The sequence below is a fragment of the Vipera berus genome (genome assembly GCF_964194415.1).
Source record: "Vipera berus genome assembly, chromosome: 5".
Taxonomy (NCBI): Eukaryota; Metazoa; Chordata; class Lepidosauria; order Squamata; family Viperidae; genus Vipera; species Vipera berus.
In genome coordinates, this window is record NC_138207.1 from 38376182 (window position 1) to 38398377 (window position 22196).

At 39.4% G+C, this 22196-nt stretch overlaps 1 protein-coding gene across 1 annotated transcript in view; it reads left to right on the top strand.

Moving 5' to 3' along the window:
* Nucleotides 1–22196, top strand: part of PPP1R7 (protein phosphatase 1 regulatory subunit 7) — a 39381-nt gene that overhangs the window by 14274 nt on the left and 2911 nt on the right. The window contains exons 3-9 of the mRNA XM_081329010.1: nucleotides 700–755; nucleotides 2423–2488; nucleotides 5312–5442; nucleotides 14898–15060; nucleotides 15844–15960; nucleotides 16853–16957; nucleotides 20570–20656. Coding sequence (XP_081185136.1) covers nucleotides 700–755; nucleotides 2423–2488; nucleotides 5312–5442; nucleotides 14898–15060; nucleotides 15844–15960; nucleotides 16853–16957; nucleotides 20570–20656 — 725 coding nt within the window. The remainder of the gene's footprint in view (nucleotides 1–699; nucleotides 756–2422; nucleotides 2489–5311; nucleotides 5443–14897; nucleotides 15061–15843; nucleotides 15961–16852; nucleotides 16958–20569; nucleotides 20657–22196) is intronic.

Sequence of the window (22196 nt, forward strand, 5' to 3'; positions counted from 1 at the left end):
CAGAATGCAAGAGTAATTTAAAATTTCTGATACTTATTGTTTGCTTGGCTAACTATTAAGTCATTTGAGTTGGTTCTTGCTTCCTAATTGAATTCAATATTAAGTAATGTACATTTTCCACAAGCGTGTTGGTATTTCTTCTCCTGTATTTGGATTTAGCCAAAGTGATCATTAGCTTAGAAAGCCTTATATGACTTCCATTACAACAGTAAAATCTAAATCCATTAGCTTTCATTTTGCCCTAAGGCAGGGGTGTCAAACTCAATTTCATTGAGGGCCGCATCAGCATTGCGGTTGCCCTCAGGGGGCCGGGTGGGTATGGCCTGGGTGGGTGTGGCCTACTGGGTGGGCGTGGCTAGAGTGTGTATGGCCTACTGGGTGAGCGTGACCAGCTCTACATTGTTCGCATCAAGGGTGCCTATGGGGGCCTGGGCAGGAGGGGGACAGATCTGAGGATCTCTGGCAGAAGGAGGGTCTCTGGGCCAGGGCCAAGGCAGTGGGGGCCATTCCCTCACTGTTTCCAGGATGGCTTCACGGGCCACATGAAACCACTTTGCGGGCCAGATCCGGCCCCCGGGCCTTGCGTTTGACATGTCTGCCCTAAGGCTTAATTTCTCTTGGAGAAGAGCTCACTTTGTAAATTTGCTTTTTGTTGGTGAACACCATGGGTTTATGCAGGATGTGCTTGCTGTTTTACAGGTGAATCAGAAACTCCAGTGGATATGGAAACTATTAACCTGGATCCAGAGGCCGAGGTATTGTAAATGTCACTTTCATACTGAAACCCACAGCTGCACTCGACCGGCTTATGTGAAAAGCTTTGGAGATACATCTCTGAAATTTAGGAAAGAATAATTCCTGGGTTGTTATTTTTTAAAACTGCTTTGCATATAATGTTTATTAAGAGTTTGATTACAATACTAAAAACTAATGCAAGGTAAACTTAATGAAAAAAGAATAGTAAAAAAAAAGAATAAAAACTACAAGAAAGAAAAAGTGAGAAAGAAAAATGAGAAAAGAAATATATAAAGCAGTGACTTTATAGACAAATATAAATGTTAAGTAGCCCTTCACCCCCTGTAAAATTACATTTATCTCTTCATCCCACATCTCATCTTTTATCTGTAAGAAAATCCATAAAATATCAAATTTTCAATTCTAGTGTCAGCAAAAAGGTTGTAAGAACTGTGCAAATAAATATTTTAATCTGGATCAAATAAACCAGCTTTATATTCCTTTCTTTTACTTCTAATAGTCTTAATTTTTAGTGCATTCAAATATTGTCATAAGATTTGATTTCTCTTTAATTCTTCTTTATCCCTTCACATTTCATCAAGGATTTAACAACCCTCTTTTGTTAGATCCAATTAGAAAACATTTTCTTGGTATGTTATTTGTATTTTCCTTTAAATTTTTAAAACTTTAGCAAGTTTTTTTTGTATATTCCCACCAAAAAACATCCTTTTCAAAATTGTTCTCTTGACCCAGCATTTTTAGTTCCATTTTCAATACTTTCTCTGTCTTGTCAGAAAAAAAAATGTTCCACATCTGTCAATCCCACGTTGATATCTGGCTTTATTCTTTAAAGATTTCTTTTATTATTTCTAATGTTACGACATTTTGTGCAATTTTGTCCCAGTTGACTAACACAGAACAGTCTTGATAATTTTATTTTATTCAAACCTCCTTCTATCTTCCTAGCTTCTTTAGGCTTCCCTGAAGCAAGCAGTCATATTTTGTGGCCACTAAATATGTTCCTTGTATTATAAGAGAAGGTTGGATTGGAGCAAAAGCTACTAGGCAATACAAACTTCAGTAATATAAATAACTTCTTCTTTACTTACCCGAAGTGTGTTGAGGGAATAACTTATTCATTGGCAATATGTGTAACATCTATGATGGGATTGTAAATAAATAATAGAAAGAAAAAATGGATTGATTGAGAGAATAGGTAGTATGCATGATGAATTAGGACAACAATTTCTCAACAATTAGGACGTAACAATTTTAAATTAAAATTGAAATCAGTATCTATGTATTTCTGTTTCTTCAAGAAATTTGGTAGAATTCTCTCAAATGGGCAAGAGGGCAAATCTGTATTTTGAAATACATTTGTATATACTACTAACTCTTCTTTAAATGCTGAAAAACTGGGAATTCAGATTGAATGTTCTTTCTTTAGATTAGACATCTATACCATGCATAGTACATGAATTACAAGAATGGATAGATTACTTCTTGTGGAGGACTTTAACTGAAAATATTCTTATTGCTATATAATAAATGTATTTCTTCTGTCTCTACTGCCAATACATTTGTTTGGAGTAAATTCCTTGACATATATATATTGGTAAGTCTATGTATCTTCCTGATGTAGAAATAAATTTGATTTTACGTTCTTCCATTTTTTTCTGCCTTTTAGGATGTTGATCTGAATCATTTCCGAATTGGCAAAATAGAAGGGTTTGAGGTGCTCAAGAAAGTTAAGGTGAGATGCTTATGGCATCCATTTCATCATAGGCTTGCAGTGATCTTTATGGCAGTTTATTGAATTATATATATACTTCTACTTGGTGGTCATAGTCGAATGCTATAATTGTTGAGAGAAGAGGACATTCAAACAATGACAACTAGGCTCTCAAACCAAAATCCAGGATTCCAAATGACCATCTGCAGATTGGCAAAGAATGGAAATAGTGACTAAACAGGCTGGGTATCACCATATGGGCCAGTTGAGACTTACCAAATTTTAAACTACTTATTGTGGCAAATTTAGGCTCTGTTCTATGCCCAATGCTCTTCAACATCTTCATCAATGATTTGGATGAGGGGATAGATAGGGAACTCATCAAATTTACAGACAACACCAAGGTGGCAGGAATAGCCAACACTCCAGAAGATAGGTTTAAGATACAGGAGGATCTCGACAGACTTGAACATTGGGCACTATCTAACAAAATGAAATTCAGTGGTGAAAAATGTAAAGTTCTACATTTAGGCAAGAAAAACCAAATGCACAGGTATAGTATAGGTGGTACCTTGCTCAATAGTAGTAACTATGAGAGGGATCTTGAGTTCTTGTGGACACTCACTTAAATATGAGCCTGCAATGTGCTGTAGCTGCCAAAAAAGCCAACACACGGTTGCTGGAATTGGGTATGTCTAGTTTAATGAAGAGAAGGACTAGGGTACAGGTCTGCAACCCGCAGCTCTGGAGCCGCATGCAGCTCTTTCAGCCATCTCCTGCGGCTCCCAGTTCTCTGCCATGTGCAGTCCCCCCCCCACAAAAGTGGGACTAAAAAAGTTCAACCAATCAATTCAAATATGCAGGGCAGGTGCATATCTCGCCTTGGCTCCACTCTTCAGTCAAACCCTGTTCTGCGCATGCGCGCATGTACACACATTTTTTGCGGCTCCCAGTTTTTCCTTTTGTGAGGGAACCGGTTCCGAGTGGCTCTTTCATTGTTTCAGGTTGCTGACCCCTGGACTACGGGTAACATCATAGCAGTGTTCCAATATCTCAGAAGTTGCCACAAAGAAGAGGGAGTCAAGCTGTTCTCCAAAGCAGGGCTTTTCAACCAGTGGTATGGGTACCATCTGTGGTACATTGGCACCTGGCAGGTGGTATGCGACCATCCTAGAAAAGTGGTAGTGGGGGAGGGAAATCAGTTGAACCGTTGGCAGCACTGCACAAGCCTGAGTGAAAGATAGGTGGAGCTGCAGGGCTGTCAGGGCTCAGCAGAAGTGCCAGGATCAGCGCCAGGCTCCAACTGGAGCTCGGCACTGATCCTGGAGCTTCTGAGTCCAGAAGAAACACCGATCAGCTGGAATGTTGCAGCATCTCCAGGGTCTTGTGATTTACATTCAGGTGCTTGGCAACTGATTCATATTTAAGACGATCACAGTGTCCCAGAATCATGTGAAGTGACCAAAACCTGCTGCAACCACCCAGCAGAACGGGGGGAATAAAAACCAAACACCCACCCCACCCCCGCTGCCAATCCTCAACAGAAATGCTCACAACAATGAAAACCTTGGACAGGAGAAAGAGCACCAACAGGCGGGCAGGCAGGTGTCTCGCTCAGCTGTGGCTTGGGGGGCACTTTTTTCAGGGCCATTGTAACTTCAAACAGTCACTAAGCGAACTGTTGTAAGTCAAGGACTACCTGTACTTCATCACTTTTTTACTTTTTTTTTTGGTCATCAAGTTTTTGATACCTTACTAGGCGACTGGTAGTACTCAGATGTTGCCATATCCTAAAAGTGGTACAATGGGTGAAAAGGTTGAAAAGCCCTGCTCCAAAGCACCTGAAGGCAGGCCAAGAAACAAGAGAGAAGCAACCTAGAACTAAGGAGAAATTTCCTGACAGAGCAATTAATCAGTGGAACAACCTGCCTCCAGAAGTTGTGAATGCTCCAACGCTGGAAGTTTTTAAGAAGAGACTGGACAGCCATTTGTCTGAAATGGTATCAGGTTTCCTGCCTGAGCTGGGGGTTGGACTAGATGACCTCCAAAGTCCCTGCCAACTTTATTATTATTATTATTAATCATCACACAGTCAGCCAGATGTTCACACTGCATTTGGCATTTTTGTCTACCTATTGAGTCCTTACCAAGGACCTGGGATAGGCAGATATGCATGTTTGAACTGATGGTATTACAGATATCATCACAGGATGGAAGCGGTTCCTAGTAAGGCAGCCTTTTGCAATTGACTGATGGCGAATTTGTCAGTGCCAATGGTGTCCAAGTGGTGCTCCAGTTGTTTTGGGATTGCACCCAAGGCACCTATTACTATTGGTACTACCCTTGCTTGCCTTTGCCACAGTCATTCTATTTCTATTGGTAGGTCTTTGTATTTTGTTATCTTCTCCAGTTTTTTCCCTTCTATTCTGCTGTCTCCACGCACTGCCATGTCCACTATCTAGACTTTTTTTGTCTGTCTTATCGACAATTATTAAGTCCGGGGTGTTATGTTGCAGGTGCTTGTCTGTTTGAATTCTGAAGTCCCAGAGCATTTAACATTTTCATTTTCTATAACTTTCTCTATTTTATGGTCCCACCAGTTCTTGCTTGCAGGCAAATGATATTTCTTGCAGATCTTCCAATGCACCATTGTTGCTACTTTGTCATGCCATTGCTTGTAGTCAGTCTACGCAATTATTATTATTATCATTATCATTATTATTATCATTGCTTTTGAAAGGTATTTGAAAGTTGTAGAACGCTGGGTTAGACTCTTCCATGTGAATCTTGATGAAAGAATCTTTACATATAATTGTTCTTTTTTTAAAATTTCTTCCTCTTTAGACACTTTGTCTTCGACAGAACTTGATTAAGTGCATTGAGAACCTGGAACAGCTGCAAACTCTCAAAGAGTTGGATCTTTATGACAATCAGGTTCGTAAGATTGAGAACCTGGAGGCCTTGACAGGTCTTGAGTAAGTATCTGGATAAACAGTGGGTCGCTATCTGAGTGGTTGATGGGAAACTGGCTGGTTCATTTCATAAAGGTTGCCAAATTGTTTTTATTTAAATAATAATAATTTTGGTTGAGTTATATATTGGTCTTCAGGCAGACTGGTTACTTACTGGAAAAAATGCACCAAGAGAAAAGTGTACCACTTTAAAATAATAGTGGAGGTTTGGAGAAATGAAGCAACTTTATGTAGTACCAATTGGAAAAAGACAAGTAAAGAATCATAGTTGAGATGACCCCCCTCCTTCTCAATTGTTCTCTCTTGTTCTGCTTTATTTGTTATAGGATCCAATATGGGTCAATCACTGGGACCAGATGTTTAGTCTTCCGAGCTTTTAGACTTGTACTGGAGCCAATCTTCAGGGAACTTCTCTCTTATCAGAATGTTAAATTTATTTGTTATATTTCTTAGTGTTTTTTCAATGTCCAGCTTGTCAATTATTGTTTTTTTAAGAAAATTATAGCCATTTTTAAGACAGTTGAAGTTTGAAAATGGTGGGAAAAGATGCATTCAGGAACATATTGGTTCTTCATAGGAAAATGGTCAGGATAAAATGGGAGAGAGAAAGAATGCAGCAAAATATGACAGAAGAAGGACATACATTGAATTTCACAGCTACTAAAACTGTTGACCAAGCAGGTGCAAAATTGGCCAGGGAAATGAATGAAGCCTGGGAGACAGGCCCCGTGTCAGTCAATAGGAGTGCTGATTTGCCACCAGCTTATGAGGTACTTAGGAGGCAAGCACTTGGCTGTGGGTTTTTTCGCACCCTGCGGGCTCCTCATGAACTTGCCGATGAATGAGGACACGTGTCTGAGCTTTCTCGGGATGAGGGCCCAGACCGAAGTCCCAAGCTCTCTTTTATTGAGATACCAGCAACGCATCAGCAACAAGCAATTAGCAACAAACAATTATCTAAGCGTTCAGCTATCCATGAAACCGTTATCTTAAGGTTGCAAATGGTTACATCTCAGCCATGCACTAAGCAATTATCTAAAGGTTATAAATCAGCTACATATCTGTATGGAATGTCTTTGTTCTAGTTACTTTCTTGTACGTGTTCCAACGGGGGTGTCCGTCTGCACGTAGCAAGGTCATCTGATTTTTGGTAAAACACAACTTATGAACAGAAACGAAACTTATTTCTGCCCTGAGCCAGACCTGCGCCATTTTATGTGAGCCTAAGGTGGAAATATGACAGGTTTCCTACATCTCCTCCCTTTTTGTTTTTTGACCCAAAGGGCTCAGTAGGACAGAGATGTGGTGCATTCCGGTGATAAGCATAAGGCTTTCTTTTGGCCCTCCTCGCCATCTGTGTCTAATACGAAGGAGGCCTTATCAATGGCACGGTCTGTAGTATCTGACTCAAGGTCTTCTTGAGGCAATAACTGATATTTCTTTTCCCACAAGGCATTTACATGCTTGATGGCACGTTGTTCTGCTATAAATGAAATGCTATTAGAAATAGTTCTAACAAAAATAGGTAAAATACAAGGCAAAATAATACATCCTAAAGCAATCATACTAATTAAAGCTACAATAGCTTGCAAACCAGGTAATTTGGGAAACCAGGAGCCAAATAATTCCTGAAAGTTAAAACCATTCCATGTTTGAACAGGAACATGAGCTACTTTAATCATTCTATCTGTGATCTCCTGAATCACTTTCCCACTGTCATCAATTTCAATACAACAATTTGTAAGATTAAATTTTCCACATACCCCCCCTTCTTTAGCTAAGAGATAGTCCAGGGCCAATCGATTTTGCATAATATAAGTTCTTGATTTAGCACTTTCTTTTGCTAAATGGGTCATGGCTGAAACTGTTTCATTAGTGACAATTTCTACAACTGCTTGCAGCCGAATCAGACGATTGAGTAAGTAAATTGGGGTCCTATAGCCATAGGTCCCATCTTCTGCCCAAGTTGCAGGTCCATAATAATGGATTATACGGTCGGGGGGCCATTCATTGTCCTTCCAAACACCCCGATGAATGTTTTTTGTGTCTCTTTCACTACGGATGTTACCAATTTCTTCATAAACTGGAACACCCAACACTTGTCGCTGTCGGAGGGGCAAAAGGAAAAAGCTAGGCCTGATGGCTCCTAGAACACAAGAACCATACCAGTCCTTGGGGAGAAAATTATAAGCAAAACGTCCACAAATCCAATATAGGCCGGTAGGAGCTTTCCATTGCAAGGTGTTGTTTTCTGGATCTAACAGGAAGGCCATGTTTGTCATTTGTGCCAATGCGTTGTTGGGCTGTGAGTCCGAAGAACCTGACCACCAAGTATTGTTCTCCCAAGTCCCTTTGCATCTTAGTGAGCCCACGTTACTATGGCGAAAATCAGTCTTTTTACGTTGGTAACAAATGTTGCCTACCAATTTGGTAGTTATAGCCCAAATTTCTTGTCCTTTCTGATTAAAGGTGTAATTGGCCTGATTTTCTAACATTTGAGTGTAATTGAGTTCATGGGCTTCCCATGGCCATTGATCACCCATGTTAGTGCCCCCACACACAAAACAATTTTGTACCGTGAGCTCCTATGCAATAGTTTCTGCCAAGGCCAAAAACATGTTGTGAGCTCTAGGGGGAAGTACCAACCCCTCCATTTGTTGGCTTTCTTGATAATAAGAATGAAAAAGTGACTGACTAAGGGGATCTAAATTGTGCTGAATAATCTGGATTGTTAAGATTACACTGGGGTCTGAGCCTGTTCCGTCGATACCTAGCCCATATTGATTGTTGACCCCTTTCCAGGAATGCGATCCCAACCAATTTTGTGGGACCGGGAATGTCAAATTTATTAAGTTGCAATTATGCCGGTGGCAGGAGGAGTTTGCTGGCAACCTGGTAATATAAAGTGTCTTATGCTGATTATACCTGGGTATGGTATCTGGATGGACAGTCATTCCTCGGGACTGAAAATCCACACATTTCCAGTCCCCACAATAGGTGCCTCTGCCGCAAGAGTCACGGTAGTCGGAGCGTCGGGCGCATAGATATTTTTCATTGTTGGAGTAAGTTCGCCGCCATTCTAAGGATCCGCATGTACTGGCCCCTTCGTCCATGGCTCTGCACGCATCAAAGATGACAGATTGAGAAACCTCTTTGTTATAAAAATCATGACTAACCAGGAGAGCTGATCCTGCTTCAATTTTAATTGTGTATCGATGAGTGGGTCCCTTTGGATTGAAACATTGAATCTTACCAGCATCAGTACAGATGGAGTATGATGTACCATTATAGGTGCATTGATGTGAAAGTTTGGTTTTGCAAGATAGGTGAGTGTGAAAAATCAATGTTCTAGTTATGAGGGTGCCTTGTTTGGTGGTTGCCATGCAAAGTTCACATTGTCCTTTAGTCTGAAGCACCGTGGTCGTATGAGTTGGTAATGTTAATGAAAAACCGATAAGAGTCACAAACCATATTGTCGTCTTTAGCGGGGTCCATAGTTGTTTTTGTGGAGGCATGATATGGGCGAACATGACGACTGGGGATCCACAGCACTTTGTCTGGCAGTTGAACAGCTGCGTAGCCTCTGCCCCAGGTGATAAGGTCTGCGGGGCCTTGCCAAGTCAGGTCTGGAAGTTGTCGGTACCAAACCTGTGGCTTAGGGAGATCTGAAGAAGAAGAAGAAGAAAAATGCCGCTCTGCAGCTGTGGTTAAGGGATGGCCAGTCAGGTTTGAAAAGTTCAGAGTGTAGAGGCAAAGGTTAAGAATTTCTTGCACTGCTGGGAGGTTAGGGTTTCGTTTTCCCCCGTTCTGATTTTTATAGCGATCTAATGCATGTTTCAAGGTTTGGTTAGCTCTTTCCACCAAGGCTTGGCCTTGGCTATTATATGGAATTCCAAATTTGTGTGTGATTTGCCAATGATGACAAAATTCTGCCATGGCTTGACTACTATAAGCAGGGCCATTATCTGTTTTGAGTTCTTTTGGACATCCCAGCACTGCAAAAGTCCGAATACAATGATTAATGACATGTTTGGTGGCTTCTCCCCTTTGAGGGGTAGCCATGATGAATCCTGAAAAGGTATCAATTGAAACATGCAAATACTTCCATGGGGCAAATGGTGCATATTGTGTGACATCCATTTGCCAAATTTGGCAAGGCTCCAATCCCCTTGGATTGACACCCATAGGGATTGCAGTGGCTTGTTTGCTGCAGGTTGGACACTGCTGGCGAATAGCAATAGCTTCTGCAGCGGTGATGCCAAACTGCTTCTGCAAAGCTTTGGAATTTTGATGAAAATATGAATGACTTTCCCAGGGGGTGAGGGGTTGCAAAGAACAGGCTGAAGGTCCGGAGGCAGCCTGATCTGCAACATTGTTTCCCTCTTGCAAAAAACCTGGAAAAGGCTGATGACTACGAATGTGAGCAACAAAAATAGGATGTTGGCGTTCAAAAAGCAAATTTTGCAAGGTTAAAAAAAGTTGTAACAAATCTGGTTGAATGGATGGGGATAAATAAGATCCATAAATCACTTGAATTGTGTGATAAACATAAAAGCTATCCACAATAAGGTTTAAAGGTTGAAAGGAAAAAATTTGACAGGCCAAAATTGAAGCAGCCAGTTCAGCTTTTTGAGCTGACCGCTGGGGTGTTGTTTGCTTGCTTCTCCATAGACCATTTTCCAACCAGGCACAGGCGCCACACTCCTTGCTCCCATCTGCAAAAACTGTAACAGCCGAATGCAAAGGGTGAGGAGACAAGGGTGACAACCAGTCAATGGGTACAGTGCGAACAATTTGCAAACGATAATCGGGTGGTGGGTGGCAAGAAACCTTGCCATGCCAATCAGCTAAGGAAAATTGCAATTCACTTGAGGTTTGAAAAAATGATTCCCAAATTTGCAAAGACATAGACACAAAAAGAGTGTTTATCTCCAGCCCAATCAAGGCTTTCGTTCGGTGATGAATTTTAAAAATCAATTGAGCCAATTGTGCTTCTCTGGTTAAAACAGAAACTTTGGGCGTATGGGATAAATGAATCCACTCCAAAATTTTCAATTGGTTAAACAATAGCAACATTCGACTCCCATCATGCAACATCTACCTCTCACTTTCTACTACTTCCCATGTTTCTCCCTATCCATATTTCTATAGTACATTCTTGTTCCTTCAGCATTCTAAGGCTTGTGTTAAGGCATACAATTCATGTATGCAATTCACAAATCTGTGCAAACCAACTTAAAAACCACTTGTCTGTTTCTCCCTTTATATCCATTCATTCACTGCCCTTCTGCCATTCTGGCCTAACTTCTGTCTTTTCTGCTTCCACCTTCTATCAACTTTTGCATGAGCCAACTGTTTTCCTTAGCTATTAATCAATCCTCTACATTTCTCTTCTCCAAAAGTATTGAAGATTCAATAATCATATTTGGAGTCAGTGTATATGTTCCTCCTTTCCTGTATTAACAATCTCAGAGCCTGTTGTAAGGCATAAAATCCACAGGTTAGTGCTGATTAAGGGAGGGAAATTCTCCCAGATATCACCTTCCATCAATGTGTCCTGCACATAGACACAAAAACATCAAAAAGAAAAAAACAAAAACAAAAAACAACTCCACAAAAAGATCAGAGTAATTTCATTTGGGTGATGTTTAACTAAAACTCAAAGATTTCCAAAAACTTGTCCAACAATTAATCTCTCCTCTTTCAAGTAAAAAAAAATTGCAAGCTGAAACTGTAAGAGTAGGCATCAAGTTTCACATCCACCCCCCTTTCTCAGACTGGAATTCTAAGCAGAGAAAAAAAAATGGTTAAAAGGACCAGCCACCCCCCCTTCTTCTTCTGGCTGTCTCTCCCTTTCTCACTCTTAAAGTAACAGAGCAGGGTTGGGGGGGAGTAAAAGAAACTTTACAAAAATCTCACCACAAAAAAAAAATAGTTTGCTCTCCTTTACATGCATTTTCTCTCACACATCATCCATGGCTTTTACAACAATAAAATCTGTAGTTTTGAGGGCTAACACACTCACATTTACATATCAGCAAATTAACTCATTCACTTCCATTCTGACTGCTTGCATAAACAATTTCACATACAAAAATTCCATTTCATACTTTCTCCAGACAAACCATACATTGTTAAATAAGGCCTTTTTGTTTGGTGTTATCAGAGAGGATTTTGACCCTCTTACAAGTCTTGGAAAGAACACAGAACAACACCGACAGACATATATACACAGATATTATTAAAACAACATTTATTTAGACATATGGCTTGTCCTACGAGAGGTGAGAAAAATCATGAGTTGATTCCAACCGAACATGGTTTCTATAGGGCCCTTTAACCATCTCCTATTTTTCCCACCATTCCAAGTCCAAGCTTAATGTTCCAAATGTCCATATATATATATATATATATATATATATATATATATATATATATATATATATATATATATATATATATATATATATATATATATATATATATATATATATATATATATATATATATATATATATATATATATATATATATATATATATATATATATATATATAAAGGTAAAGGTAAAGGTAAAGGTTCCCCCGCACACGCGTGCTAGTCGTTTCCGACTCTAGGGGCCGGTGCTCATCTCCGTTTCAAAGCCGAAGAGCCAGCGCTTGTCCGAGGACGTCTCCGTGGTCATGTGGCCGGCATGACTAGACGCCAAAGGCGCACAGAACGCTGTTACCTTCCCACCGGAGTGGTCCCTATTTTTCTACTCGCATTTTGACGTGCTTTCGAACTGCTAGGTTGGCAGAAGCTGGGACGAGTAACAGGCGCTCAACTCTGTTACGCGGCACTCGGGATTCGACCCGCCAAACTGCCGACCTTCCGATCGACAAGCTCAGCGTCCTAACCCACTGAGCCACCGCGTCCCATATATATATATATATATATATATATATATATATATATATATATATATATATATATATATATATATATATATATATATATATATATATATATATATATATATATATATATATATATATATATATATATATATATATATATATATATATATATATATATATATATATATATATATATATAAAAGAAAACAAAACACACATATCAATGTGGGGTTATAGGCCAAAACAATAATCCAAAGAGCTAGATTAAAAGAAAAAGATAGAAGAAAAACTTGGTTTTATTTCTTTGATTTTTCTTTTCTTTAGGTTTACAACAACAACTACTTTCCTATTCTTTGATTTGGTAGACCAGAATTGTCAATTTAGTTTGGCTGGGAGCCTACAATGGGAAGCTAGATCCCAGAAAACTCCAGGCAGTTGAAATCAACAGGCGTGCCCCTGGACTTTACTGAGAACAGCTCGCCCCAAGAGGCTCTTTCAAGCCCCACATTTGGTCGCCAAGATTGTGAGACATGCGTTTAAATAATCAGCAAAAGTGGCATTTGGTATGGCAATAATTGATTTTAACAATTTTTTACAGTCTTCATTAGCATTTTCATAAGCCAATTTTAACAGGAGTTCATTTCGGGCATATTCATTGTCTATTTGCCTTGTTATTTCTTCCTGCAGTCTATCCACAAAGTCTGAATAAGCCTGATTGGGACCTTGATAAACCTTTGCAAAAGACATTTTAGCTTTTCCCTGAGGATATCTTGCGGAAAGCTGCTAAAGCCCCTTCCTGTATCAAATTAAAAGCCTCCCTTGGGCTTTGAGCCTGTTGGTCATTTGTAACGAATTGTCCTGTGCCAAATAATTGATCCCTATCTACCCCTTGAGGTAATCCAGCAAGAATATTTTTTTCTCTATTTCTTTTTTATACTCAGATTCCCAGACTACATATCGTGAAGGTGTCAGTATCATGTGTGCAATGGACTTCCAGTTCCTCCAGCTGCCAGAGCTGGTTAGATGTTTACTGGATAGCAAGACAAATCTCCCAATGTTAGCTGTCCTGATCGGGCGGCTTGTCTAACAGAATTTGCCACCATTCCTTCTTAAGATAATTGTTAATTGCTTCTGGCTGAGCCTGAGGGGCACTGGGAGCCGCAGCTGAGGTGCCCTGCTTAGTTTCTCCCGGCTGAGTAGGTTCCTCATAAGGAGGGGGAGCCGGAGAAACGGAAAAGGCTTCTTTAAGTCCCTTTTCGTGAATCCACAAACTTTCCATTAAGACTCGCCAGGCTGTTAACATTTTTGGAGGTGCTCGAGGAGGTTCGTGGAGCCATTCTCCAATTTTTCTCCAAGTCCCTGTTTTCAACGAGCCCTTTTCCGGATAAGCCGGAGTATTTTCCCAAATATATTCCATTAAAGCAATCAACTCCTTTTTTGAAACTGCTGGTAATTGTTTGCCACTACTTTTAAGTAAAATATTAGAAGTTCTGACTATTTCCTCAAGCTCTTTCAGGTGCGCTGCCTGTTGCTTAGAAAATTTGTTCCCCATACTCACGAATGGATCGTCGTCTTCACGAGGCGAGATCGTGTGCACAGCCTATTCCAGGCGATGAGTATGGAGACCGTCAGAGACGTATCCACTCGCAGCAGATCACGTCGGGATGCTGGGAACCCGTTGCTTGAAGCAGCTTGAAGCAGCCGGGTTGCTGGGAACCTGTTGCTGGGAACCTGCTGCTAGTGAACAGCCAGGTTGAGCACGGCCACCATCGGGTGAATGAGGATGGATGGCTGAAGACGTATTCCGCAGAATCACGTCGGGGTCACCAGTTGTGGGTTTTTTCGCACCCTGCGGGCTCCTCATGAACTTGCCGATGAATGAGGACACGTGTCTGAGCTTTCTCGGGATGAGGGCCCAGACCGAAGTCCCAAGCTCTCTTTTATTGAGATACCAGCAACGCATCAGCAACAAGCAATTAGCAACAAACAATTATCTAAGCGTTCAGCTATCCATGAAACCGTTATCTTAAGGTTGCAAATGGTTACATCTCAGCCATGCACTAAGCAATTATCTAAAGGTTATAAATCAGCTACATATCTGTATGGAATGTCTTTGTTCTAGTTACTTTCTTGTACGTGTTCCAACGGGGGTGTCCGTCTGCACGTAGCAAGGTCATCTGATTTTTGGTAAAACACAACTTATGAACAGAAACGAAACTTATTTCTGCCCTGAGCCAGACCTGCGCCATTTTATGTGAGCCTAAGGTGGAAATATGACAGGTTTCCTACACTTGGCAGCACAAGGAAACAAAAGCCAATAGCCAGCCATCAACACACCAGTCAACCAATACCACATCCAACCAGGAACCTAAATACGATGCATAGAACAGCCCAAAGCACACATTCCAGTAGAGAGAAGTTCCCTGAAGATGGGCTCCAGCATGAGTCCGAAAGCTTGGAAGGCTAAACCTCTGGTCCAGGTAACCAACCCAGATTGTATCCTATGATAGAAGCTTTCTGGTTTTGTTTTTTGAAATTATTTTCTTTGTTTTCTATTAGGATCTTAGATATTTCAGTTAATATCTTACGACACATTGAAGGTTTGGATCAACTCACTCAGTTAAAGAAACTCTTCCTAGTCAACAACAAAATCAGCAAAATTGAGAACTTAAGCAACTTGCAACAATTGCAAATGCTAGAGCTAGGATCTAATCGAATCAGGGTAAGATTTGTTTTTCTCTAAACAGCGCAAGACTCAACCAATATATAGGCAGTGTTTCAATAAATGAAGTGGAATGAATTGGAATATTAAGAGCAAACTCCATATCATGTTAATTATATACAAGGAAACTTGGAAAATATGAGCAGATCCTATCTGTAAAACGACAACAATCTATAGAACATTTTCAGCTGCAGAGATTTTTATATATCATGGTTTTCCTTTCCTTTCAGGAAAAGCACTTTTATTTATAGGCAATGGATTGATATGAACTGTGCTGCTAGAAATAATAACAGTGTAAATCTTTTGTAACAAAGCAAATTCTGTAAAGATTCAATGCAGAAAAATATCAGCAAATTTGTTATGAAGTATCTTTGTGAGTAATTTTTTTTTAAAAAATACTCTTTGAAATGTGAAGGCTGCTATTTTCCATCATTTTCCCATGGATTACTTGCTTGCTGTGTCCGTTTAATTGGCTGATAGAAAGTACAAACAATCTGGCATATCGTATGACACTGTTCAGTTTTGAATAATGTCACAAATATCTTACAAGTTGTAATCATGATGAAAAGGACAAGTATGACAACATGGGCTTGCTAGCTATGCTACAGAGTTATTTACTGGTTAATATATTGGAGGTGTATTTATTTGTAAATTTATTAGCCACCCATCTCACCACACAGTAACGTTGGGTGACTTAACAATGTTAAAAGATAAAACAGGTTAGTGATGTGCTGCTTGCAGAAGTCAGAAATTGGAATCTTGTTCAATATGGTTGTTTTATAGGCAATTCAGAATATTGACACCCTGACTAACCTGGATAGCCTATTTCTGGGGAAAAACAAAATCACTAAGTTGCAGAACCTGGATGCACTGGCAAACTTGACAGTGCTTAGCATACAGGTACCAGTCCTGTGCTTTCTATTTTAATTGTCATTATATGATTTAACTTACTTGCTTTTCCTGTCGGCATAATTTCTAACTAAAAATGAAATTACAATTGCTGTTATCCCTTTGAATTTAAATATTTATTTAAATGTTTATTTTTCAGAGCTTCATTAACTTATCATTGAAATTGTATGCTTTTTCTTTCACCCACAGAATAGCAGTCTGGTAGATATATTTCTTTTCTTTCTAAAAATACAGCAATTATGCCATAGAATAGCCTGTTAAAGTATGTACTTATTTTTTTCCAAAATGCCAGTAGAGAATATGATCACATATAAGTTTCAGAAATCCTTAGGAACTTCAGTAAACCTTAAAGACCAGACAATATCGTTGAAATGCAAATTATGTTTTTCTTCAATAGAATCATAAATGTGCTTTCTGGGAGGATACCTATTTATTTATTATTTGGATTTATATACCGCCCCTCTCCCGAAGGACTCGGGGCAGTGTACAGGGCAATTAAAACACTATATACAACACATAATATACAAAAATTAAAATAAATTAAACCAAGTAGCCCTAAGCAATAAAACACGTTCTAAAATTTAAAATCTAAAATCCCAGTCCCTATTGCATTCCGTCTGGCTAATTCAATGTTAGAAAGTTGTGCATAGTTATGACCAGAAAAGATTTAACTTAGCACTGGTCATCTAGTTTCTTGTGAAAGGCACAAATAAGGTTTGGAATTGAAGTAACAGGTTAAAGTATTAAGGAAAGTGACAAGTAATATGTATTTGGGCCAAAGACTTTAGATATGTCTTCCAAGTGTGATGGGGTTTTTTTTATTCTGAAATGACACCAGAATGATCCTTACATGGAATTAACCTAAATTTTATACCTATTCCAGAGCAATCGGTTAACAAAGATTGAAGGACTACAGAATCTGGTAAACCTGAGAGAGCTTTACCTTAGCCATAATGGTATAGAGGTCATTGAGGGCCTGGAGAATAACGTGAGTTATTTTTTATTATTATTTACTTAGTGCTACTCTTGAACATGGCATTTTGTAAAGAATGGACGGACATTATGAAAGGGCAGGTTGCCTAGAAAATGGCCAGCACTTGTGCAGCTGTTGTCCTCCCTCTTTAAGCCCTCTCCCGAGCCAGCATAGCAAGTATTGACTATAAACACTGAGCTGAGAGATGGTTGTAGATGGTGTGGATGTATAGGAGACGAGGAAGGAGGTGTTGGGGGAGAATATAATAGCTAAAAAGAGATTCTTTTCACTAGTAGTAAGATGCACAGAGTAGTAGTTGGAGCAGCGCTAGGAGGAGATGTGGTAGCAGTGGGGAAGAGTGGAGTGATAGTGAGTAATACTAGCTTTTGAATGTGTGTGTTGCCTAGGGATCTATGTTGTTGTGTTGGTTGTTTTATGTTTGTGAACCCATTGACTCGGGTATACTTAAAAGAGTCTTTGACAAAGTGGTGGTACCAGTGGAATATCCAAAAAGGTGGTATATCCATAAAAAGGTGGATATCCAATGCAAGGTGGCAACCACACAAGCTCAGACTTTGCAAGAATTGGCCAATATCCTGGCTACAGAAACCAGACCTACACCACACAAACAGACATAGAAGGGACAGACTGCACTTGGTCAGGAGACTGTGACGTGGGAGCCTCCTGTTCCCATTCATCTGACACAATACTCCATTGTGGGTGTGGCTTTGGCTTTGGAGAAGAAGGCAATATGGCTGAATCTTGTGGGAGTGGCTTTGGCTTTGGAGAAGAAGGCAATATGGCTGACTCTGGAATGTGTATGCCAGCAGAGTTTCTCCCATGCTGCTTAATCAATGATGCACATGCCTTTGCCTGCTGTAGCTCTCTGTCAAAAGCTTCAATTTGTTCATAATAACTTTGTAAAACCTTCTCCTGCACAGTTTGTTCAGGACTAGGAGGATAATGGACCACTCCCTTTTCTAATGAGCCTTTTGGTCTAGCACCGAGCCCCTCAAAAATAGCCTGTGCTCCACCAGAGTAAATTACTTCTGGGGTGTCAGCTTGAGTAAAATCAGAAAACGGTGAAACTGACCTTGACTCAGAGGCTGCTTCTCCAAGACGTGTAGCAGATGCCAGTGGAGTCTGTAAACCTGAAGGGAGATGTCCCGGTGAAGTAACTGTCTCCTCCACAGCAGGCTGATAATGGGCCTTTTTCTTTTTCTTTGGCATATTGCAGCAATTAATCACAGCCTCCTCAGTGCCGGACTAACTAGCTATATGCTTATCAGTAGCACTAAATCTTCAAAATAAAAACAAACCATCCTCTGCTACCAAATGTCAGGGAAATTAATACTTCCCTATCAGAGGGCGATGAACCGTGGTAAACATAAACAAAACCGAGGCATATTCTACTGTATATAAAACTTTAATTAGAAAGCAAAAGAAAAGCTCCTAGCTAACTACATCTTCCCATCAGACAGAAGACAAAGTAAAAGTGAGAAAACTTTTTCTAGACATGCGCACTTAGCAGGACAAAACAGTAAAACCATAACGTGGCTGGACATGTGACATTCACTATGGTTACATGATAAGATAGTAACACAGGTGCAGAGAGCAGGGGAAAATGTACAGACAGAAATGAACAAAGCTGGCAAAACTAAAAAAAATGCAGTGACAAGAAGAGGCTACTGCTTTAATAGAGACAGGTATCTAGGCCTGTGGTTAAACCAAAGCAGAAGGTAGATCAGCCAGAATGAGGCTAGGTCCATACACTTGGGCCAATATCATTAGAGAGATATGAAAACAAGACAAAAGTTTTCAATTAATTAAAAAAGAGAAGGTGAGCATCTTTGGATGGATACAGAAAGGAAAAAATAGGCTTGAATGGGAAATGAATGAAAGAGAGACAAGAAGAGAAAAGTTTAGAGGGTTGAGGGACCAAGTTAAAGGGATGCAGTCACCAGAAGGGACACATTCAGCTCTAACGTTTTCAGAACATGTAGAGAGAAGGTGGTCCCAAAGACATAAAAATTCCCAAGTTGTCAGATGAAGAGGACATACAATCCTATTTTACTGCGTTTGAAAGAGTGGCTACATCTTATAAGTGCCCTGAGACAGAATGGGTAGCCAGAGTATCTCCATGTTTAATGGGAAAGGCTTTCAGAGCTTATAACAGTCTTCCAGCAAAAGAACTAGTGGATTACTCCTATGTTAATGAGACAATCTTACACATGTATGATGTCATTCCCTATGTCTATAGGTGTAACACCTATCAGGAGCTACACCTACAACAAGTATGAAGGGATTCATGGATTGTGGGCAAGGTTGGAAGACCTAGGCAGGAAATGGTTGAGCCCAGATGAAAGGAGCAACAAAATGACTTATTTCTACAAATAGAAGAGAATATTTGTAGTTCAGAATTGAACTGTGAGGTACTTGGTGCTCTCTGAGCTTGGTTGTCTTAGTCCATCCTAGCACTCATGTTACCTACTTTAATAATCAGATGTCTACAAGAAAACAACCAAACTCAGAGAACACCAAGGACCACACATACTTCTAAATCATAAGTTTACCAGGTAGAAATAGAGCAGAGATGGGAGAAGACGACTAGGGAAATGTAAACATTTGAGAAGAGGAAGAAAAGCATTGAAATAATTTAACATAGTGAAGTAGGAATAGGGTATGTCTGGATAGTTATTCTTAAATAACTATTAAAAATTGTATGTTTAAGGGCATGCTTGCCCAGGAAAAAATTAACATATAGGAGGCAATAAAAAGCATCCAGAATGCTAGAAGATGCTCTCCAATTTTCCTTCTGATAAGCTGTATTTTCTTATTAACTACCCTCAATCAGCCATTTTATAAGAATACCTGCTACATGTTCTGAAAATTCCAAATGCATGAATAGACCCCAGAAAATTGCTATATCGTATGAGAAGCTATTATGACTAGGGCATTGTACGTAACTAGAGGCTTTGTAGGAAAGGTAAGGACTTAAAGGAAGAGATGTTTTTAAAGAGGTAGTCTAGGAACAAAGGAGGGACAAGGTCATTTGAAGCAGCAGAAGCTGCAGGTCTCGTATGAATCTACTTTTGCTCTTCTGGTTTAAATAATAAGAGTTAATGTGGCTTTTTTAGTAGAAAGATTAACATGCTTTCTTAGTAATCATAAATCTGAACATTTGTAAAAAGAAGAAATGTATTTTAAAATATTGCTGTATCTTATATGAAGGTTTCTTAAGTTTAATCCTCTTCTCAGAGGATTAAGAATCTAAGAACATCTTTGATTTGGTTCTCCATGAATTAAATATATCATTTTTATCTCTTGGTTTCTTTCTTCTACTTGTCTAGAGTAGATGTCATAAGGATATAAATATTTTAATCATATTTCAAACAATGAAGCAACGTGGAGATACCAGGAAGAAAAATGTTTTGCCTTTTCTGTAGTTCGATACCAACAATCAATATGTTTATATGTGGGGAAGAGAACTAAGGGCCCAAATATGTAAAGCTGCTGAACGCTATGTATGTTGCTGCATGACATGTGCTTGAACTTTTAATAATGTTCTATGCAAGAGTATAAAATATGTGAGAAAACTAATGTCAGGTTTCTATGTATTTGTTTTAGAATAAACTTACAATGCTGGACATTGCAGCCAATAGGATCAAAAAGATTGAAAATATCACCCATCTAACAGAACTCCAGGAATTTTGGGTAAGTCTGCAGTCTTAAACCTGCAGTAGCTTTAGTCAGCAATATCTTTCTTCCTCATTTGTGTCAGCAGCAGACTGAGAAAACACTATTAAATGCTTCTCAGTCTGATAATGGAATTCATTCCCCTGTGTTTATGATGGGCTTTAAATGGTTTCCTCATACTATTCTAAAGGGTTGGGAGCTGCTTCAACATGAATCCTTCCACTGCTGTCCGGTCAGTTTGTAAAATCCTTCCTCATGTGGGACAAGCCCATACTATAATCTTTCATTTTTCTGTCCTTTAAAATTTTGAAAGGTTGATATTGATGTCAAAATACGGACAAATTCCATCTGGCCAAAAGATTCCTGAACAGTATCCACATAGCAAGTAAAATACAAACAGAAAATTTCCACCTTCTAGTGCCATCTAAATATATTAGAACTATTTCTCCCAGAATTTCTGATCATGCTTCCTGGGAATTCTGGAAGATTCCTATCATATCACAATAGAGAAGGCTGGAATAAGCTTTTATGTGCCTTTACAAATGGTAGGAATAGTTGCAATCAAAGGCTTCCAACAAGGAAGAGCCTGCCATCATCTTCAGGACCTATATGATGTTGAATGACTTTTGCTTTTTGTGTTGCATCATGATTTTTCTCTTTTGTATGCAGATTTTAGAACCATTATTTTAAATCTATACTGAATCTTTGATTTTCCAGTGTGAGTACATTGTGAACTCCTGAGAGATAATACTTTTAAGGGATAATTCATTTTCACTGTTATTTCCTGTCTACTATGAAAAATGGCCTTCAGAGCATACATGAACTCTCACATTATGTGAATAAATAGTTAATGCACAGGACTCTGGTTTCAGGACCTGTCAGGCTAAGCCCAAGAATGTGGAACAGTTCTTTATTTGCTTACACATAACAAACAGCATCTTGCCAAACCAAACCCTTACTGCTCCCAGCCTAAAGGATATACCACGGGATATTCCGGGATTGGCTATCCTTACCCACTTTCTCTGTCTCCTTTTCAGCCTCTTATCTTACTCTTCTTTCTGGAATGTACTCCCTTCTTTTCACTGTAGTCCATTGCCCTAGCTACCCTTCCAGGGGCACCATCACTCACATCACCAAAAAATTGGCGATGAGGCAGAATATGCTTCACCTTCTCAAGACTTTTCTCTTGCAGTAGAAGGAGCTTGGAGATTATTATTATTATTATTATTATTATTATTATTATTATTATTATTATTATTATTATTATTATTATTATTATTATTATTATTATTATTATTTATATACCGCCCCTCTCCCGAAGGACTCGGGGCGGTGTACAGGGCAATTAAAACACTATATACAACACATAATATACAAAAATTAAAATAAATTAAACCAAGTAGCCCTAAACAATAAAACACGTTCTAAAATGTAAAATCTAAAATCTAAAATCCCAGTCCCTCAGTCCAGGCCGGCAAGTTCAAATAGCCAAGTCTTCAGGTCGCGGCGGAAAGAGCGAAGGTCGGGAGCCATCCGGAGCTCAACAGGGAGCTGATTC